The sequence below is a fragment of the Dendrobates tinctorius genome, unplaced genomic scaffold, assembly GCF_039654945.1.
Source record: "Dendrobates tinctorius isolate UK_male_01 unplaced genomic scaffold, ASM3965494v1 ptg000037l, whole genome shotgun sequence".
Classification (NCBI taxonomy): Eukaryota; Metazoa; Chordata; class Amphibia; order Anura; family Dendrobatidae; genus Dendrobates; species Dendrobates tinctorius.
Window position 1 is genome coordinate 16,416,126 of NW_027361705.1, and position 23,375 is coordinate 16,439,500.

The 23,375-nt window shown below is 42.5% G+C and overlaps 1 protein-coding gene across 4 annotated transcripts in view; it reads right to left on the bottom strand.

Annotated features, from left to right (window-relative positions):
* The window catches only part of LUZP2 (leucine zipper protein 2), a 1,424,041-nt gene that overhangs the window by 835,235 nt on the left and 565,431 nt on the right, over positions 1 to 23,375 (bottom strand). For 3 of the 4 annotated variants that reach the window (XM_073573880.1, XM_073573881.1, XM_073573879.1), the window contains one exon: positions 5,865 to 5,982. In XM_073573880.1, the coding sequence (XP_073429981.1) occupies positions 5,865 to 5,982 (118 nt within the window). The remainder of the gene's footprint in view (positions 1 to 5,864; positions 5,983 to 23,375) is intronic. The other variant, XM_073573883.1, reaches the window with a different exon arrangement.

The following is a 23,375-nucleotide window of genomic DNA, read 5'->3' on the forward strand; positions in this document are numbered from 1 at the left end:
ATTATTATTTTGTTTCATTTTTTGGGTTGATCGCGTCCAATTTTTCACACCTTCTTTTCTTCTTTTTTCATGGTCCTTTTTTGACACAGTTTGCAGATGACATTTACTTTGTCAAATGCAAGATGTGTAATCAGAAAGTCAAAAGAGGGAAAAGTGTCAGCAACCTCAATACCACAAACATGTGTGGACCAAGCACGTGGTGGAGTTACAAAGACGCATTGAAGACGTAGGCCAACCTACAGCACCACCTACCACCTCTTCAGCTCGTGTTGTAGCCTGTTCCTCCAGCTCACATACAGCTGGTTCGGCTTCCTCACAGGATCGCCATGGAAGAACCTCTGGCACTGTTGTCCAAAGACCCAGTGACATTCCACCCACAGCACCATGTTCCCTGTCATCCTCACACTCCCAGGCCACTCTACAGCCATCAGTAGCACAGGCATGGGAGAAAAGGCGGCCATACTCGGCAAACCATCCCCGAGCACAGGCTATGAATGCTGGCATTGCAAAACTACTTGCCCTTGAAATGCTCTCATTCAGGCTGGTGGAGGCTAACACCTTCCGTAACTTCATGGCATTGGCAGTCCCACAATACACCGTGCCCAGCCGCTTTTATTTCAGCAGGCAAGCCGTCCCTGCCCTGCAAAAGCATGTGGAGGGAAAAATTAAACATACGCTACTAAACGCCATCAGTAGCAAGGTCCACCTGACCACCGATGCGTGGACCAGTAACCATGGACAGGGACGATGTCTTTCCCTCACTGCCCATTGGGTCAATGTTGTGGAGCCGGGTACATATCTTGAGAGTGGCTCTGTACCTGTTCTGCCAACTCCAAGGATTGCAGGAATCCAGTCTGTGTGAGCAGCAGGCAGCAGTAATGGAGTACCAGCTGCATCAGGCGCAAACAAGTCGCACTGCGCGGCGGTCACACTTCACCACCACTGAGTGGGCCTCTATGAAGGACATCTGCCACATTTTGCGTGCCTTCGATGATTCCACTTGGATGGCGAGTGCAGATGATGCACTAGCCAGCATGACTGTCCCACTTATCTGCCTGCTTCAAAAAACACTGTAAGCACTAAGGGAGGATGGTTTGGAAGAGGTGGAGAATGTGGAGTCACAAATGCCATCTGCTTCTGGACAGTCTGAGCAACGTGGTTCCTCACAAAGGCCTAGGCAGGGGACACTTTGCGAGGAGGATGAGGAGGAGTCAATGGAGGAGGAAGACATCTCTCCAGAGGAGGGAGGTACACAATGCTCTAGTAGTCAGTATGTAGAGCGAAAGTGGGGTGATGCAGAGCAGGCAGAGATGACGCCTCAAGCAGGGGACAGTGTTTCTTGGCCAGTTGGGAGTCTGCAGCACATGGTTGATTTCATGCTGCAGTGCCTGAGAAACGACCGCCGCATCGCCCACATTCTCAACACGGCTGATTATTGGGTGTACACCCTCCTAGATCCTCGCTACCGGGACAACTTACAAAGCCTCATAACACCGTTGAACCGGGAACGTAAAATGCGGGAGTACCAAGACACACTGGTGCATTCCATCATGTTCTCCATTCCACCCGAGAGCAGTGCTGCTAGTGCTTTACAAAGCAGCTCTGTGCGTTGAGGCAGTGGAGGAAGCTCTGCACAAAGAGGGAGCAGAAGCAGCGCCTCAGCAAAGGCAAGACCAGTATGGCCCAAATGTGGCAAAGTTTTGTGTTCGCCACAAATGTCTACACCATCACAGACAGCTCCAGTCAGCAGGAGGCAACGTTTCTGTCAGATGGTGATAGACTACATGTCTTGCCCTCTCAATGTACTCCAAGACGGATCTTCCCCCTTCAAGTTTTGGGTCTCTAAGCTGGATACCTGGCCACAGCTTAGCCAGTATGCATTGTTGGTGCTGTCTTGCCCTGCTGCTAGTGTATTATCGGAACGCGTCTTTAGTGCCACAGGTGGTGTACTAACAGACCGTCGCATGCGACTATCCTCCAATAATGTTGACTGGCTTACTTTTCTGAAAATGAATAAGGTCTGCATCTCACCTGAATTTGCCAGTCCTCTTCCAGATTAAATAATTGGTTGGCAACAGAATCCAGGTCTAATGTTGTGTTCATGTTTCTACCACCTGAACTGTAATCCCTGGGCTCCAACACAACCAGTTGCTGCTCAGAAGTGCTCTCTGCACAGAAAAAAACATTAGCTCCTGTGTTAGTGGGGTTCAGTAACGTCAGCTGCTCCCCTGCTGTGTGTCCGGCAATATCTCCTGCTCCCTCCACATTCCAACTACATCAGATTTTAAACTTGCTCCAAGTAGGCCTCAGCCTACACTATGATCGATCCTGGGCTCCAACACCGCCAGTTGTTGCTCAGAAGTGCGGTCTGCACAGAGAAAACCACTAGCTCCTGTGTTAGTGGGGTTCAGTAACCCCAGCTGCTCCCCTGCTGTGTGTCTGGAAATGTCTCCTGCTCCCTCCACATTCAATCTACATCAGATATTAAACTTGCTCCAAGTAGGCCTCAGCCTACTCCTTGATTGACCCTGGGCTCCAACACCACCAGTTGTTGCTCAGAAGTGCTGTCTGCACAGAGAAAAACACTAGCTCCTGTGCTAGTGGGGTTCAGTAATGTCAGCTGCTCCCCTGCTGTGTGTCCGGCAATGTCTCCTGCTCTGTCCACAGTCACACTACTACTGATTTTAAACTTGCTCCAATTAGGCCTCTGGCTCCACTCTGTCTCTTGTATTTACCCTGGGCTCCAATACCGCCTGTTGCTGCTCAGAAGTGCGGTCTGCACATTCGACACTTGCTCCTGTGTTACTGGGGTTCAGTAACGTCAGCTGATCCCCTGCTGTGTGTCCGGCAATTTCTCCTGCTCTGTCCACATTCCCACTAGAATGTGGACAGAGCAGGAGAAATTGCCAGACACACAGCAGGGGATCAGCTGACATTACTGAACCCCAATAACACAGGAGCAAGTGTTGACTGGGCAGACGGCACTTCTAAGCAGCAACTGGCGTTGTTGGAGCCCAGGGTAAATACTAGAAACAGAATGAAGCCAGAGGCCTAATTGGAGCAAGTTTAAAATCAGTTGTAGTCTACAACAGATATTAATCTTGATCCAATTAGGCCTCTGGCTCCATTATGTTTGTAGTATTAACCCTGGGCTCCAACACCGCCAGTTGCTGCTCTGAAGTGCCATCTGCACAGTCAACATATGCTCCAGTGTTATTGGGGTTCAGTAATGTGAGCTGATCCCCAGCTGTGTGTCCGGCAATTTCTCCTGCTCTGTCCACACTCACACAACTACAGATTTTAAACTTGCTCCAATTAGGCCTCTGACTCCACTCTGTTTGTACTATTGACCCTGGGCTCCAACACCGCCAGTTGCTGCTCAGAAGTACCATCTGCACAGTCAACATATGCTCCAGTGTTATTGGGGTTCAGTTATGTCAGCTGATCCCCAGCTGTGTGTCCGGCAATTTCTCCTGCTCTGTCCACACTCACACAACTACAGATTTTAAACTTGCTCCAATTAGGCCTCTGTCTCCACTCTGTTTGTAGTATTTACATTGGGGTCCAGCACCACCAGCTGGTTCTCAGCAGTGTCTTTGGCACGGGTACTCCCTCCTGCCCAGCCTGGTTCCAGCACTCCAGCTGTTTCTGGGTAGTGTCAATGTCACTTTGCCTCCAAAACTTTGTCCTGTCGTGTTGCGGTCGGGTTAGCCGACTCTATGGTGCCTGCAGTTTAGGTGCTTCCTATGTGGGCTGCGGGTTCTGGCAATAAAGGCTGGTTCCGTAGCCCCAATAGGACAAGCACCCCCTGTAGGACTGTGGGTTTCGGTAACTGCAGCCGGCTCGCGGCCTTGCAACTTTGTTGCTACCCATCCGGGTTCCAGTACCATCATCTGGTTCTCGGCAGTGCCTTTGGCTTAGGTGCCTCCTTCTCGGTATCCGAGTTCCAGCAACGTCTGCTGGTCCTTGGTAGTGCTTTCTGGCACAGGTACCTACTGCATAGTAACCGGGTTCCAGTACCGTCAGCTGGTCCTCGGTAGTTCCATTGCCTCTTGCTCCTTCTGCTGCCCCTCCGGGTTCCAGCACCGTCAGCTGGCTCTCGGCAGTGCCTTTGGCTTAGGTGCCTCCTTCTCGGTATCTGAGTTCCAGCAATGTCTGCTGGTCCTTGGTAGTGCTTTCTAGCACAGGTACCTCCTGCTTAGTAACCAGGTTCCAGTAGCATCAGCTGGTCCTCGGTAGTTCCATTGGCTCTTGTTCCTTCTGTTGCCCCTCCGGGTTCCAGCACCGTCAGCTGGTTCTCAGCAGTTCCTCAGCCTTCTTGTACCTTCTGCTACATTTCCAAGTTCAAACTTTTTTAAATGGTTTTTAATAATCACTCTGGATCTCCCTGACGACGACCCTGAAGACCACCCCACAGAAGACCAAAAAGATGACCCTGAAGAAGATGACAAAGAGGACAAAGAAAGTGAAGACAACCACCAAGATACAGAACAACATGAGACAGAAGACCAAGAAGCAGAAGAACAAAAAGCAGAAGAACAAAAAGCAGAAGAACATTAAGCATAAGACTAAAAATCAGAGCAAAAGATATTATCTAAATTATAAGCAGAAGAAGACTAAGCAGTGTTTGGGGGTGAGTCTGTTCCTCCTCGTGGTGCCCCTGGAAAATGCCACAGGAAGCGCAGCAGGAAGTGGCCGACGAGTAATGGTCCAGGACGTTCTCGCACGACCAGCGATGAGCAGCAGGGGAGCCGGTCGGAGGTAAGTATCACATGCAGCGATATCGCTAGCAATATCGCTGCTACGTCACAAAATCGGTGACTTTACAGCGATATTGCTAGCGATATCGCAGTGTGTAACGGGGGCTTGACATATAAGGTTATTTGTTTGCTGTTGTACTTCGCATTGCAGAGGGACATTGGAAATAATGTGCTAATAGGTGAATTTATACACAACACAATTTTAGATAACTGACAAATCTTTAAAAAAAATACTAATAGCTTGCTTATGGATTTTTACACAGTTTTGCTGGGAATATCTCACAGCATTACTGAATGTGAAGCCCACAACAATTTTGCAACTTTGTTGTGACAAATCAGCACTAAAATCTGCAAGCAAGTTATGTGGGTTTTCCTGCAAATGTGTAAGGATTGAGAAATTACATTGCTTTCAACCTAACCAAAATATGCCTGGATTGTGCCAAACATGGTGTACATAGTGCGCTCCGATGTGTTTAGTCAGCTTTTACAATTTCATCGACACCTACTGTATGAAAATTGTGCAGATAAATAGATGTGATTAAGATAAGCTGTAAAATGCAAATTTCATGCAAACTGCTACATGGTATAAAATATACGGTAAAAAGAGGTAATAAGATGTACATTTATGAATGTAATAAAAAGTTTATCAGAATTATTCAGGCTAAAGTGTTTTCAAAAGATGTAAAATCTGCACAACAAAAACACAAGAAAAGTATTCAGTGCATTAAGAAGGAAAACAATATGTTCTTAAAAACATCAGCTACTCATGGGAGGAGCAATTTTTTTGTGCAACTTAAAACCTTTGACATTTCACAGCTGGAGTGCTGTGGTGGAAAGATGAAGAGAAAACTTGAAAGAGCATCCACTGCATCGTGCGAATGTGATGATGCCTCGACTTTTGTATTGAGCTGTCAGTTTCAAGACTTTTTTTTCATTATTTACTTTTATACTTTTTACAGTTAAAAGACAAAATTGTTGTCTACTGTAAAAAAAATGTATGTATTTTACGTTACATAAGAAATACACTTTTCAGCTTTCATATATTTTGTTCTTCACTTTTTTACTTTTCGTTAAATTAAGAAAACAAAAACAAACTGCTCTAACCTGCAAATTTCCTTTGATGCCTTCAAGCTCCCGGGATGTTTTTGAAAGCTGCCGGAGGATACTACTTCTCTCCATAAAAACCTCCTTTAGTTGTTTTTCCAAATCTTCATAGCCCTGTCTAGCAAGGAAAAGACATACGTGAGTTATATATTCTTTATAGTGGCTAATTCTTCGATTAGATGATACACAGAATATGCAGTTTCAAAATAACGTGAAAAGGTTATGCTTGTTGTGCTAACATCAATCTGTCACGTTGGCCAGAGTATAGGTACATACTCCATAGAATACAAAGTAAGCTACTGACATAAATCATCCTTAGTTTATAGCCATTTTTTATTGTTTACTCACATATTTCAAGCATAAAAAGAGTGAAGAAAGCACATATTTTAAGCTTTAACCGTTGTGTAGCCAAGACTTTAGAGTCAATTTTATATCTATGGTATTACTTATTATAAGACCATTGTCATGTCATTATAATCGCAGCTTTAAAATGAAATGGTAATTAAATTTATAAACAAAAACATCAATTATAAAATAACATTTAATATGAATTTTAAAAAATGCCATTTTTAATGCAGTTGTAAAAGTGTTGTACATTATTCTTATTTTCAATTTTTACCATTGATCTTTACTTTTCTTATTCTTGAAAGCTATTGCTGCAAAACTACAAAACATATGCATTGAAATAACACATATAGAAAAAAAAATTCAGCACTCAAATAAAATGATAACTGGCATTAGCTCAAAGTAAATACAGAAATTGGTGTGCAGTGATATGCAGAAAGAGGTGCTGGTTGATTTAAGTGCAGTCCCCTTTGGTCTAAGTTCTTGAGTAATTCGGCCGCACTCTCCGAGGTTTTGGAATGCAAATTATTCATTTTGACAAGATAAAAAATAATGAGACATAAGGATTTTGAAGGCTGGGTAATACTCTCCACTTTTTAGGGAGCAAATAATGAGGAGAGCATCAAATAGAGTACTTGGCCATGGTACTGCTGCTGGTGGTGGTGTAGCTGCTGCAGGGAGAGGCTGCATTAGATCTACTGTATGTTTGCTACATGCTCAAATGAAACATCTTCCTCTGGTGCACACAGGTGAAAAGAAGTTCTGCATAATTTTGTAGGTCTGAGTACCACTGGACTAACGGTGAGGCCAGAACAAGTAGAGGCGGTTTAGATTGGATGGCTGAGAGTGCCTCCAGTTCCTTCTCTTTGTCTTCAACCCAGTCTCTGCTGAAAGTGCAGAGATTGCACCTGTGGCCCATAGGCATCTGTCTTCCTCACTCCTTAGACAAGCAGTGTTAGCCCCAAGCCATGCAGCCGTCACTTCTGCTTTGTGATGACTTCACTGGCTGTGGTTCCGTGGGCCATGCACCTGGCTCTGCCCCGCAAGTGGAAGAGGTTGAGTGCAATGATGCCCAACCACTTATTCTGTTAGCGTATGAATACATGGAAGGGCTAGTGGAAATGGTCAGCGGAGCATTGCAGCACACCTCTGATGATGAAATACAGGGGACAACTGCTGCGGCTTTCTGCAGTGTGCAGACTGGCAAGGTGACTAGAGGTGATGAGTGGGTGGAAGATGGATCTGGGGATGATGAGGTCCTAGACCCTACATGGAGTCAAGGCCATCCAAGTGACATGGGCAATTCGGAGAAAGAAGTGGTGGTCACACTGGTCCAGCTGCACAGCAAAAGAAGGAGTGTGACACCCCAGAGTCTGGTTGCCACAGTGACATTGCCTCCCTCTAAGAGGTGAAGTCATGCTTGGAGGCAGAAAGGGGACCCCCATGCCAGGTAACAGATTAAATCACAATTCCTGCTGCAGGTCAGAAAAGGGAGTTGCCTTATAAATTCTGGCCAGCAGAGGGGGTTGGTGAGTCAGCTAGAAGTGAGCTGAGAGGGTGTCATGGAAATGAGAGCAGCTGTGAGGAGAAATGACAAGGCAGTTAAACGTGAGGTAAAGAGATCTTTCTTGAAGATCCTGTCAGTTCAAGACAGGGAGCTAATCAGTGAGGAGGGGAAGGACGATAGCAGAGAGAAGAGGCTTTGGGGAAGCTAAAATACTGCATATAGCAGACCCCTGAGCGAAGCGCTAATAGAGAGAAAGGGACGCCAGAGTCCTGGGTGGCAGGAGCTGTATATCCTGACCGCCGAATCTGAAAGTACAGGGGATTGTAAATTTCTGTGCGACATTGAACACTTAAGGGCACTACAGCGGATAAGGAGCCCGGGGCCGACGGTGAAGAGGACGGTAACTGTGGAATAGGCTCACGCTGACAGCCATACAGTTTAGTGAAATCATCACGCAATTGAGGGTCGCAGCATAGTTATAAACAGCGGAGACCCACACACAAAGCGCAGAAGGAAGATCCTAAATCCCCACCTGGCAAGGTGGATCCCCTGAATGCCTCCAGGCGAGCCGGACTCATTCCATCACCTGTATGTGGTGCTCCGGATTGCAACCAATTACCAGCAAAAGGTAAAGCAACTGCACCTCTCTGTGTCCTCCTCTCATTTCTCTGCACCCCAACATTCACAGCCATTTTGACTATTAATCTAACATCTTTGCCCTGAGACTATTGCTCTACCTGTGGAGAGCTAATTTCACCTCAGCTGCGCCACATCAACAGTCTCAGGGGAACAACACTGCAGCGCTGGTCACCTCTGACCAGAATACCACAGGTGGCGTCACGTATTTAATCCTCTACAAACTTTATCTTCATTTTTACCACATCACCAACAACTTTTCCCCTTCCCCTATTTTATTTAATGGAAGCGCCAGGGCCACGGACTGGGTCGCTGCCGCCATGACATCATCCCCTGTTAAAGTCGATGGGCCCGGTACCGATTACCCCACGGCCCTGCTTTCCACGCGCGTGCACTCACGCCGCCGTGCGCACGCTCGGGCGCTCCAGGAGCAGGGTGTAAAAGTATAATGGCCGGCCCCTAGCCAGTATGTTGGCTGCTACTGGCAATCATGCTGAAAAAGTGAACACACCAAAGCCACCTCAAAGGAGATCCCTGACAAGACAAAGGTGGTTTGCATGCTGTGCCATCAGAGACTAAAGCAAGGCATGAATGTTCTTAACCTGAGCACCACCTGCATGATGAGGCATCTAAATGCAAACCACGAGCTGCAGTGGAGTATATATCTGTAAAAACAGGAAAGATTAGCATGTGCTTGAGAGACTATGCAAGCATCAGCAGGTTATAGGGGAGTTTTAGCTGCAGCATGCACGGGTGAGTCACTCAGCCGAACAACACCACTCCTCGACCAACGAGTGGGCAACAACATGTGTACAGTGTTATTTTGAGTACTCAACAAACATGGCCAGCACTGATGATGCGATCAGCATTACTATCCCAGGGGACAGATTGGGAGGAAGAGAAGGAGGAGGAGCTGTGTTCATAGCAGAGTGGCAGTCAAAGCAGCTCACAGGCATTACTGGAACATGGCTTGGGGATATAGAGGATTCAGACGATGCACTTCCCATTGAGGACAGCTTGTCTTTGCCTTTGTGCAGATTGACACACATGAACAAATACTTGCTGCTGGGCCTGTGCAACAATCTCTGAGTTGCTCAGATTGTTACAAGTGCTGATTACTAGGTGGCCACTATGCTTGATCCCTGCTACAAGAACACCGTGCCATTCTTACTTCTGTCACTGGAGCTTGATCATAAAATGCCAGAATGTAAGTGTACACTGCTAGGTGCACTGAGAGTGTCCTCACCTAAAAGCATGAGGTCAGGGGAAACACAAGGCAGAGAATGAGGAGTAAGTTGCCAACTTAGCTGGAGCAGCAGCACCACCTCGGAAGGGAGGTTTAGCCTGACCAAAATGTGGAAAACCTTCCTCAGCATACCACAACATCCAGCAGAAACATCTGTTATGGTCTGTATTAGCAGGAGGCAGCATTTCAACAATATGGTGGTAGAATATGTGTCCACAAATCTCCCTGTATTGAGTGATGGGTCTGTTCCAATTAACTTCTGGGTCTTCAAATTGGACACATAGCTTGAACTTCCCCTTTACGCCTTGGAGGTGCTGGCCTTCCCTGTGGCAAGTGTACTGTCAAGACGTGTTTAGCATGGCAATGGGTGTGATCACAGACAGGCACATCCACCTGTCCACAGCCAATCAGGACAAGCTCACATTCATTAAAATGTACCAAGCAAGGATCCCACAGGACTTGTCCGTACCTTTGGCTGAATAGAGAAGTATATCAGCCGTTCGCAGCTATTATATGCCATGTGAACACTTTCAGTATTTAGCGAGGTTTTTTTACCTCAGTATCTCTAAGCCAAAATCAGGAGTTGAAAAGTTAGAGGAAAAGTATAGTAGAAACACATGCACCACTTCTGCAATTTTTTTACCCACAAATGGTTTTGGCTTACAAATACGGATGTAAAATACTCACCAAACACTCTTCATGTGCACATGATATACTCCACCGCCTTTTGTTCATTGTATTTGCCATTCCCAATGTTTTGGGGCCTCCCTAAATTTAAAAACAAAGCCCAGTGTGGGCTATCTTCTTCTCTTCCTCTTCCACATACAACACCATGTCCATCTCCATCTCCTCCTCCACTTGGGCTCTGCCTCCTGATTGAAGATTGTTATTATTTTTTTAATTCTATGTTACTATTAAGTTATTGCCCTATCCACATTTGTTTGCTGGATAATTTTTCATCTCTTATCCCAATGTTGCTTCCTTTGGCAACCCCCTAGCCCTTCACTATTATAATTTAAAGACCCTTTACAGCACCAAAGTTCGGGTCCCTATTGATTTCTATTGGGTTCAGGAACAGTTCTTCTACACAAACCGACCTTTTGATAAAAGTTTGGTAGAACCTAACAAACCATGGGTGCTTTGAATTATGAAATCTGAAAATTACCAAAGGATTTTGAATTGCAATGTAGTGCCCAGTGTCAGAAAGCTGAGTTTGCATCCTACGTTGTCAATTCTCTAGTTGGACAATGACCCCAAACATACTTCAAGAAGAAACAAGAAATGGATAGATTCAAAGCGCTGGAGAATTCTGATGTGGCCAGCAATGAACCCGGATCTGAATCCCATTGAACACCTGTGTAGAGATCTTAAAATTGCTGTTGGGAAAAAGCTTTCTTCAAATATGAGAAATCTGGAGCAGTTTACAAAAGAAGGGTGGTCCAAAATTCCAACTGAGATTTGTAAGATACTTTATGATTGTTATAGTCAGTGATTGATTTCAGTTATTTATTCCAAAGGGTGTGCAACCAAATATTAAGTTGAGGGTGCTTACAATTTTGTCCAGTCCATTTTTGGGGTTTTGTGTAAATACTTATGTCGCAAAAATTGATAAAAGTATATATATATACATATATATATATATATATATATATATATATATATATACACAGACCAAAAGTTTGGACACACCTTCTCATTCAAAGAGTTTTCTTTATTTTCATGACTATGAAAATTGTAGATTCACTCTGAAGGCAGCAAAACTATGAATTAACACATGTGGAATTATATAATTAACAAAAAAGTGTGTAACAACTGAAAATATGTCTTATATTCTAGGTTCTTCAAAGTGGCCACCTTTTGCTTTGATTACTGCTTTGCACACTCTTGGCATTCTCTTGTTGAGCTTCAAGAGGTAGTCACCGGAAATGGTCTTCCAACAGTCTTGAAGGAGTTCCCAGGGATGCTTAGCACTTGTTGGTCCTTTTGCCTTCACTCTGCGGTTCAGCTCACCCCAAACCATCTCGATTGGGTTCAGGTCTGGTGACTATGAAGGCTAGGTCATCTGGCGTAGCACCCCATCACTCTCTTTCTTTGGACAAATAGCCCTTACACATCCTGGAGGTGTGTTTGGGGTCATTGTCCTGTTGAAAAATAAATGATGGTCCAACTAAACGCTAACCGGAAGGAATAGCATGCCGCTGCAAGATACTGTGGTAGCCATGCTGGTTCAGTATGCCTTCAATTTTGAATAAATCCCTAACAGTGTCACCAGCAAAGCACCCCCACACCATCACACCTCCTCCTCCATGCTTCACGGTGGGAACCAGGCATGTAGAGTCCATCCATTCACCTTTCCTGCGTCACACAAAGACACAGTGGTTGGAACCAAAGATCTCAAATTTGGACTCATCAGACCAAAGCACAGATTTCCACTGGTCTAATGTCCATTCCTTGTGTTCTTTAGCCCAAACAAGTCTCTTCTCCTTGTTGCCTGTCCTTTACAGTGGTTTCCTAGCAGGTATTTTACCATGAAGGCCTGCTGCATAAAGTCTCCTCTTAACAGTTGTTGTAGAGATGTGTCTGCTGCTAGAACTCTGTGTGGCATTGACCTGGTCTCTAATCTGAGCTGCTGTTAACCTGCGATTTCTGAGGCTGGTGACTCGGATGAACTTATCTTGCGCAGCAGAGGTGACTCTTGGTCTTCCATTCCAGGGGCAGTCCTCATGTGAGCCAGTTTCTTTGTAGCGCTTGATGGTTTTTGCCACTGCACTTGGGGACACTTTCAAAGTTTTCCCAATTTTTCGGACTGACTGACCTTCATTTCTTAAAGTAATGACGGCCACTCGTTTTTCTTTACTTAGCTGCTTTTTTCTTGCCATAATACAAATTCTAACAGTCTATTCAGTAGGACTATCAACTGTGTATCTACCAGACTTCTGCACAACACAACTGATGGTCCCAACCCCATTTATAAGGCAAGAAATCCCACTTATTAAACCTGACAGGGCACACCTGTGAAGTGAAAACCATTTCCGGTGACTACCTCTTGAAGCTCATCAAGAGAATGCCAAGAGTGTGCAAAGCAGCAATCAAAGCAAAAGGTGGCTACTTTGAAGAACCTAAAATATAAAACATACAGTATTTTCAGTTGTTTCACACTTTTTGTTAATTATATAATTCCACATGTGTTAATTCATAGTTTTGATGCCTTCAGAATGAATCTACAATTTTCATAGTCATGAAAATAAAGAAAGCTCCTTGAATGAGAAAGTGTGTCCAAACTCTTGGTCTGTACTATATATACAGTGGGGCAAAAAAGTATTTAGTCAGTCAGCAATAGTGCAAGTTCCACCACTTAAAAAGATGAGAGGCGTCTGTAATTTACATCATAGGTAGACCTCAACTATGGGAGACAAACTGAGAAAAAAAAATCCAGAAAATCACATTGTCTGTTTTTTTTTCATTTTATTTGCTCCTCATCCAACCACCTCCAAGACTTCTCCCGAATTGCCCCTGTCCTCTGGAATTCCCTGCCCCAACACGTTTGGCTATCAACCACATTTGGAACCTTCAGACGGAACCTTAAAACCCACCTCTTCAAGAAAGCCTACAGCCTGCAATGATCCCCGCTGCCTCCTCACCACTACTGGAGCTACTGCCTCACCATCACTGGAGCTTCTGCAACCACCCAACCTACTGTCTCCTTCCCCACCATCCTGTAGCATATAAGCCCAAAAGGGCAGGGTCCTCTCTCCCCTCTGTATCAGTCTGTGATTGTTAGTTTGTTTACTGTAAGTGATATCTGTAATTTGTATGTAACCCCTTCTCATGTACAGCACCATGGAATCAATGGTGCTATATAAATAATAATAATAATAATAATAATAATAATAATAATAATAATAATAAAATTGCAAATCTCCACTCTAGGGAATTGTGTTGGTGGATACGATCCAGGATGTCCACAAATTTGGGTTGTTCTGGTTTATTCCACCAGAGTGCTAATGTGTTCTTAACCCCTTTCCTACAATGGACGCAATATTCCGTCCTTGTGACCTGGGACCTAAGTCCCATGGACGGAAGATTACATTATAGCGATCAGCGGCGCCCACGTGGTGAGCGCCGCTGATCGTGGCCGGGTGTCAGCTGATTATTGCTGCTGCTGGGGGCTCCATCCCTGCAGGTCCCCGAATTCAAGATGGCGACGGGGACCTTCGGGGGCCTGCAGGGAGCTGACTTCCTCAGTGCCTGCAAAGCGCAGGCATGAGGAAGTCTGCGTCTATGCCTGTGACAGATCGCTGATCTGTCACAGTGATCTGTGATGTGACAGATCAGCGATCTGTCACAGGACAGTGATGTCCCCTCTGGGACAACCTAATAAAGTTGAAAAAAAAAGTGTAAAAATAATTTTAAAAAAATCGCTAAATAAATTAAAAAAAAATATTCCCTAATAAATTAATTTTTTGGAAATAAAAAAAAAAAACAATAAAAGTACACATATTTGGTATCGCCGCGTCTGTAACGACCCGCCTTACAAAACTTGTCCCATTAGTTAACCCCTTTAGCGAACCCCTTAAAAAATAAAAAAAAAGCAAAAAATAATGATTTATTATCATACTGCCGAACAAAAAGTGCAACAACGCACGATCAAAAAGACGCATATAAATATCCATGGTATAACTGAAAACGTCATCTTGTCCTGCAAAAAACGAGCCACCATACAGCATCATCAGCAAAAAAATAAAAAAGTTATAGCTCACAGAATAAAGCGATGCAAAAATAATTATTTTTTTATATAAAATAGTTTTCATTGCATAAAAGCGCTAAAACATAAAAAACAACATAAATGAGGTATTGCTGTAACCACACTGACCCGAAGAATAAAACCGCTTTATCAATTTTACCGCACAGAGAATGGTGTAAGCGCACCCCCCAAAAGAAATTCATGAAACGCTGGATTTTGTTCATTCTGCGTCCCAAAAATCGAAATAAAAAGCGATCAAAAGATGTCACGTGCCCGAGAGTGATATCAATAAAAACGTCAACTCTTCACGCAAAAAATAAGACCTCAAATGACTCGGTGAGTCAAAATATGGAAAAAATATAGCTCTCAATATGTGGTGATGCAAAAACTATTCTTACAATAAAAAGTGTCTTTTAGCGTATGACAGCTGCCAAACATAAAAACCCGCCATAAATAGTAAATCAAATCCCCCGTTATCACCCCCTTAGTTAGGGAAAAATAATAAAATTAAAAAAATGTATTTATTTCCATTTTCCCATTAGGGTTAGGGTTAGGGCTAGGGCTAGGGCTAGGGCTAGGGCTAGGGTTAGGGTTAGGGCTAGAGTTAGGGCTAGGGTTAGGGCTGAGATTAGGGTTATTGGTGTGTTGGGGTTAGGGTTGTAGTTAGAATTGGGGGATTTCCACCGTTTGGGCACATCAGGTGCTCTCGAAACGCAACATCGCATCTGATCTCATTTCAAGCCAATTCTGCATTGAAAAAGTCAAATGGTGCTCCTTCCCTTCCAAGCTCTGCCATGCGCCCAAACAGTATTTTACCCCCACATATTGGGTATCAGCCTACTCAGGACAAATTGCAAAATAACTTTTGGGGTCCAATTTCTCCTGTTGCCCTTAGCAAAATAAAAAATTGGGGGCAAAAATATCATTTTTGTGGAAAAAAATAAGATTTTTTTATTTTCACGCCCAAGATAAGTTCCGTGGGGGGTCTAGTTTCCAAAATTGGGTCACTTGTGGGGATTTTGAATAGTTTAGGCACATCAGAGGCTCTCCAAACGCACATGACACCAGCAGACCATTCCATCAAAGTCTGCATTCCAAAACGTCACTCCTACCCTTCCGAGCCCCGACGTGTGCCCATACAGTAGTTTTCTCCCACATATGAGGTATCAGCATACTCAGGACAAACTGGACAACAACTTTTGGGGTACAATTTCCCCTGGTAACCTTGGGAAAATAAAAAATTGGGGACTAAATGATCATGTTTGTGGAAAAAATACGATTTTTTTATTTTCACGCCCGGGCATTATAAACTTCTGTGAATCCCTTGGGGGTTCAAAGTGCTCACCACACATCTAGATAAGTTCCTAAGGGGGTCTAGTTTCCAAAATGGTGTCATTTGTGTGGGGTTTCCACTGTTTAGGTACATCAGGGGCTCTCCAAAGGCAACATGACACCTGCAGACCATTCCATCAAAGTCTGCATTCCAAAACGTCACTACTTCCCTTCTGAGCCCCGACGTGTACCCATACAGTAGTTTTCTCCCACATATGAGGTATCAGCGTACTCAGGACAAATTGGACAACAACTTTTGGGGTCCAATTTCTCCTGATACCCTTGGGAAAATAAAAAAATTTGGGACTAAATGATCATGTTTGTGGAAAAAATACAATTTTTTTATTTTCACACCGGGCATAATAAACTTCTGTGAAGCACTGGGGGGGTTCAAAGTGCTCAACACACATCTAGATAAGTTCCTTAAGGGGTCTAGTGTAAAAAATGAGGTCAATTGTGGGGGGGTTTCCACTGTTTAGGTACATCAATGGCTCTCCAAAGGCAACATGACACCCGCAGACCACTCCACCAAAGTCTGCATTCCGAAACATCACTACTTCCCTTCTGAACCCTGACGTGTGCCCATACAGTAGTTTTCTCCCACATATGGGGTATCAGTGTACTCAGTATAAATTGTACAACAATTTTTGGGGTCCATTTTCTCCTTGGGGGTCTAGTTTCCAAAATGGTGTCATTTGTGGAGTGTTCCCGCTGTTTTCGTACATCAGGGGCTTTCCAAACGTGACATGGTGTCCAATCTCAATTCCAGCCAAAAACATCAAATGGTGCTGCTTCCCTTCCGAGCTCTACCAGGCGCCCAAATAGTCGTTTACACCCACATATGGGGTATCAGCGTACTCAGGACAAATTGCACAATAACTTTTAGGGTCCTGATACCCTTGGAAAAATAAGAATTGAGGGTGAAAAGATCATTTTTGTGGAAAAAATATGATTTTCTAATTGTAAGGCTGTACGTTATAAACTTCTGTGAAGCCCTTGGGGGTTCAAAGTTCTCACCACACATCTATATAAGTTCCTTGGGGGGTCTAGTTTCCAAAATGGTGTCATTTGTGGGGGGTTTCCGCTGTTTTGGTACATCAGGGTCTTTCCAAACGCAACATGGTGTCAGATCTCAATTCCAGCCAAAAACGTCAAATGGCGCTGCTTTCCTTCCGAGCTCTGCCATGCGCCCAAATAGTCATTTACACCTACATATGGGGTATAATGTTTCGCAGGACAAATTGCACAATAACTTTTAGGGTCCTGTTACCCTTGGAAAAATAAGAATTGAGGGTGAAAAGATCATTTTTGTGGAAAAAATATGATTTTTTAATTGTACGGCTGTACGTTATAAACTTCTGTGAAGCCTTTGGGGGTTCAAAGTTCTCAACACACATCTAGATAAGTTCATATGGGGTCTAGTTTCCAAAATGGGGTCACTTGTAGGGGGTTTCCACTGTTTAGATACATCATGGGCTCTCCAAACGTGACATGGCGTCTGATCAGAATTCCAGCCAATTTTGCATTGAAAAAGTCAAACGGCACTCCTTCCCTTCTGAGCTCTGCCATGCACCAAAACAGTGGTTCCCCCCCACATATCAGGTATCAGCGTACTCAGGACAAATTGCACATTAACTTTTGCAGTCCAATTTCTCCTGTTACCCTTGGTAAAATAAAAAAAATTGAACCTGAAATATTTTTTTTGTGAAAAAAGTTAAATGTTCATTTTTTTTTTTAAATATTCAAAAAATTCCTGTGAAGCACCTGAAGGGTTAATAAACTTCTTGAATGTGGTTTTGAGCACCTTGAGGGGTGCAGTTTTTAGAATGTTGTCACTTTTGGGTATTTTCTATCATATAGACCCCTCAAAGTGACTTCAAATGTGATGTGGTCCCTAAAAATAAAGTGCAAACCATCCTTGGTAGTGAAGGGGTTAACCACAAAGAATATGTGAATTATGACATATTTAGCCTGAGAATCAGAACCCTACATGTCTAGGGAAAGGAGGGCGCTCTGTGGCATAATTACAAAATTATCAGCAAATGAGTTAACTTTTTCATTCCTTCCAACATTCTTACAAAGGACCATAGGATATTCATTACGGGTGGAGAAAAGGCGATTCCTATAGCTAAATAGGAAAGGGTTGTTTACTCTTAGAGCAGTCAGACTGTATAATGCCCAACCGTAAAAGGTAGTAATGGCAGTCACCATGACAGCTTTTAAAAAAGGGCTGGATACTTTTCTAACAACAAATGGCATTGTAGGAATAATCTAGAGAGATAATGTATAACTGGTGGTGTAAGGTTGACCATGATGGACCCATGTCTTTTTTTAAACTGACTTAACAATGTATCTAAATATGAAAATAATTTACATGAATTTTTTCTGGTCGGAATCACTATAGGATCAGAATATTTTAATTTAAAAAAGTTGTCTTTGCAGAAATTTGACTTGTACACCGCTTTCTGTTGACGAATCAATGACTACTTGAGTTTTGAGACATATCTGCTTTTTTAATATATTCTTGAGGAGCAATGACACTGTGAGAAATATTTTCAATTGGAACTAAGACACTTTCTAATATTAATACTGGGTGCAATGAGTCATTTATTATTTCTGTGAAACTCTATTTTTCATGACTGTAGGTTACTAGACTGTAAACTCTTATTTTTCTTTTCTGTCTGATAAAACTCAACACATCCCTTTAGACTTCCAGCAAAAATAATCATCGAAGACAACACTGGTGTAGGAACTTCAATGAATGATGAGCATTTACTCTTTAGAAACTTCAAAAGCTTTTTTTTTCCCTGGAACAAGTTAAGGACAGCTATAACTGAAAGAAAACTTATTCTTATAGGAAAAATGATAAAATGATAAACGTAAATATAACTGTGGGATTCATGTCCTTTGGGAGGGGATTCTGTGCATTTTCTGAGTAGACTTTAGTTCTGAAAGTGCTCAAGAAATGCACAGTACAAAATTGCTTCCCTCCTGGGGCTAAGAAGAGAATCTGATTTTAAAATCTTTTCCATTCTCTTGAAGTGTTAATTTTTTTTCATAAATATATGTATATTCTAAAATACATAGAAATCACTTTAGACAATTTTTCACTCCAGGACGATATCACGTTTTTCTCTTGACAAATAATTAACACAAATTCCTAAGTTTATTTTAAACCAAGAGTGTACAACATGTGGCCCACCGATCCACCATGCCATTCTTTGTGATTCTCAACCTATATTTGAGATTTGCTCAGGTCAATACTCTAGTGATCAATAGATTTTTTTACATAACTGTGGCTCATCCACTCTTCCAAAGAGTATTAAAACTAGACAAAACTTTCCCTCTTCAGGGTTGTGGGTACGTTTAGATCATCAATCAACAAACTTGTTGATATTTATATGAAAAAAGTAATATCGCTTAAAAAGTTACAGAGATGACATATTAAATAGGCATACACACAAGGACAAAAATGTATTAAATAAAAGGGTTAGCTATTGATATGTCTTATGGATTGGATCTGTGAGAGCTACTGGTGGAGGAGATCATGAATGAAAACATGAATACATTTACAATACACGTTGATTCTGACCATGAGTTTCTCCTGATGAGGTATCACATAGGTATTAGCCAGACCTGTCTCCCCCTCCCTCTGCTGACTTAAGATGAGCAGGACAAATCATATGCAATGAAAGACACAGTTTAAGACCTAATTCTACTCTGTGTCTTATTTTTTCACAGAACCTTTACAGTGGAGTAATATGATATCCATGTTGCCAAGCATACTTTTTTTCCATCCTAACCAAATCAAACATAGCTATGATGTCTCCATAATTTGAGATGATATTGCATTCCTGTCATTTTTCACCTCTGAAATACATTCAATTTGCAGCCACAGAATCAATTAACTTCCCTGAATACAGATATTTCTAAGGATAGTTTTCATTTTGGATATTTTGGACATTGCATGGAAAAGATTGCATTTCCTTTTGTGTCATGTGAGATCTGAATGGGAGATATTCTAGTAACATAGTAACATAGTTAGCAAGGCCAAAAAAAGACATTTGTCCATCCAGTTCAGCCTATATTCCATCAGAATAAATCCCCAGATCTACGTCCTTCTAAAGAACCTAATAACTGTAAGATACAATATTGCTACGCTCCAGGAAGACATCCAGGCCTCTCTTGTTCCCCTCAACTGAGTTCGCCATCACCACCTCCTCAGGCAGGGAATTCCAGATTCTCACTGACCTAATAGTAAAGAATCCTCTTCTATGTTGGTGGAAAACCTTCTCTCCTCCAGACATAGAGAATGCCCCCTTGTGACCGTCACCTTCCTTGGTATAAACAGATCCTCGGAGAGATATTTATATTGTCCCCTTATATACTTATACATGGTTATCAGATCGCCCCTTAGTCATCTTTTCTCTAGACTAAATACTAATTTTTCTAATCTCTCTGGCTATCGCAGTTCCCCATGCCCTTTATTAATTTTGTTGCCCTCCTTTGTACTCGCTCTAGTTTCATTATATCCTTCCTGAGCACCGGTGCCCAAAACTGTTAACAGTACTCCATGTGCTGTCTAACCAGAGATTTGTACAGAGGCAGTATAATGCTCTCATCATGTGTATCCAGACCTCTTTTTATGCACCCCATGATCCTGTTTGCCTTGGCAGCCACTGCTTGGCACTGGCTGCTCCAGGTTAGTTTATCATTAACTAGGATCCCCAAGTCTTTCTCCATGTCAGACTTACCCAGTGGTTTCCCGTTCAGTGTGTAATGATGATATTGATTCCTTTTTCCCATGCGTGTAACCTTACATTTATCATGGTTAAACCACATCTGCCACCTTTCGGCCCAAGTTTCCAACTTATCCAGATTCATCTGCAACAGAATACTATCTTCTCTTGTATTGACTGCTTTACATAGTTTTGTATCATCTGCAAATATCGATATTTTACTGTGCAAACCTTCTACCAGATCGTTTATAAATATGTTGAAGAGAATAGGTCCCAACACCGACCCCTGCGGTACCCCACTGGTCACAGCAACCCAGTTAGAGAATATACCATTTATAACCACCCTCTGCTTTCTATCATTAAGCCAGTTACTTACCCATTTACACATATTTTCCACCAGACCCATCATTCTAATTTTGTGTACCAACCTCTTGTGTGGCATGGTATGAAACGCTTTGGAAAAACCAAGATATACCACATCCAATGACTCACCTTTGTCCAGTCTATAGCTTACCTCTTCATAAAAACTGATTAGATTGGTTTGACAGGAGCGATTCCTCATAAACCCATGCTGATATGGCGTTAAACAGTTATTCTCATTGAGATCCAGAATAACATCCCCCAGAAACCCTTCAAATATTTTACCACCAATAGAGGTTAGACTTACTGGCCTATAATTTCCAGGTTCACTTTTAGAGCCTTTTTTGAATATTGGTACCACATTTGCTATGTGCCAGTCCTGTGGAACAGACCCCATCTCTGCAGAGTCGCTAAATATAAGTAATAATGGTTTGTCTATTACATTACTTAGTTCTCTTAGTACTTGTGAGTGTATGCCATCCTGACCCGGAGATTTATCTATTTTAATCTTATTTAGCCGGTTTCGCACCTTTTCTTGGGTTAGATTGGTGACCCTTAATAGAGTTTTCTTTGTCTCTCGTCATTTCACCTAGCATTTCATTTTCCACGGTGAATACAATGGAAATGAAGGCGTTTACTATATTAGCTTTTTCCTTGTCATCTACAACCATACTTTCCTCACAATTTTTTAAGGGGCCTACACTTTCACTTATGATTCTTTTACTATTGATATAGTTGAAGAACAGCTTGGGATTAGTTTTACTCTCCTTAGCAATGTGCTTCTCTGTTTCCTTTTTGGCAGTTTTAATTAGCTTTTTAGATAAAGTATTTTTCTTCCTATAGTTTTTAGAGCTTCACCGGTGCCATCCTGCTTTAGTAGTTTAAATGCTTTCTTTTTACTGTTAATTGCCCCTCTTTCTTTTTTGTTTAGCCACATTGGGTTTTTCCTATTTCTTGTCCTTATATTCCCACAAGGTATAAACCGCTTACAGTGCCTATTAAGGATGTTATTAAACATTTCCCATTTATTTTCTGTATTCTTATTTCTGAGGACATTGTCCCAGTCAACCAGATTAAGGGCATCTCTAAGCTGGTCAAACTTTGCCTTCCTAAAGTTCAGTGTTTTTGTGACTCCCTGACATGTCCCCCTAGCGAAAGACAAGTGAAACTGTACAATATTGTGGTCGCTATTTCCTAGATGCCCAACAACCTGCAGGTTTGTTATTCTGTCAGTTCTGTTAGATAGTATTAGGTCTAAAAGTACCGCTCCTCTAGTTGGATTCTGCACCAATTATGAAAGAATTTTTCTTGGTTATTAGCAGAAACCTGTTGCCTTTATGGGTTTCGCAGGTGTCTGTTTCCCAGTTTATATCCGGGTAAAGTCCCCCATAACAAGGACCTCATTATGGGTTGCTGCTTCATCTATCTGCCTTAGTAGTAGACTTTCCATGATTTCTGTTATATTTGTGGTTTTGTAATAGACAGTCTTCCTTAGGAACAATTATTCCTCCTTGCATTTAGTAGCAACTCTTTGCTAATGAGGAAGTACACAGTCAAAGTTTGCCCTTCTGGAAACTTTCAACTGTTTGATAATTTAATCTTCACACAGGAAAGAATCTAAGAATTGTCTAGTGATAATGAATTTATATAGCTAATCCATAATACAAGGAATCAATAAAGAGAAAACCCAGTGCAGTGCAAGTAAATGTTGTAAAAGTCCAAAATTTATTGTAGAAGCAAAAAAGTCAAAACATTGTAGTGGGCCACTCTCGCCAGTGTGAATGAGACCAACGCGTTTCAGCTCATACGAGCCTTATTCAACCGTTGTGTGGTCTCATCCACACTGCCGAGAGTGGCCCACTTTGATGCTTTGACTTTTTTACTTCTACAATAAATTTTGGTCTTTTACAGTATTTACTTGTGCTGCACTGGATTTTCTCTTTTTTGATTCCTTGTGTTCAGGCAGATTACAGGCTTGTCCATGTGCACCTACAAATGGACTGACGCTGCAATAAGTGGTGAGCTGACTCTCCTTTTCTTGTTCCCTTCTTAGTTTTTTATTGATCCATAATACAATCCAGAACACAGCAGTAAATATTTAAGTGTTTTAGTGGCTGAGAAAAAAACACATTTATTTCATATGTAAATGAGGTAGCTTTGATGCCTGTTTTGGAGTGGCAAAGGACTCATTACAGCCCCTCAATTTTATGGTTTAAGCACTTTTCCAGATCCTAATTAATTCTGCTCATTTTCCCACAGTGAGTGCTAATTCATTTTGTGTACAATGACACTGAAGGTGCCCAGTGTCACGCGCTGATTGTGGTTTGTCCTGATGAAGAGGTGTGATTACCTCGAAACACGTTGTCAAATAAAACTGCATCCATACTGCATCTAGTCGCTTATAATATATTGGATCCTCGGCCGCGCCACATCTATGTTTACATCCACGTTTGCATCCAAGTTTGTCGCTTACTGCTCATTTTCCCACTATGAGTGCTACTTCTACTCATTTTTTATACAATAATACTGAAGGTGTCCAGAGCCACGAGCACAATTTGAATGGAGGAGTACTCTCTTACCTGGCCCCTGACTGCAGCTGCTT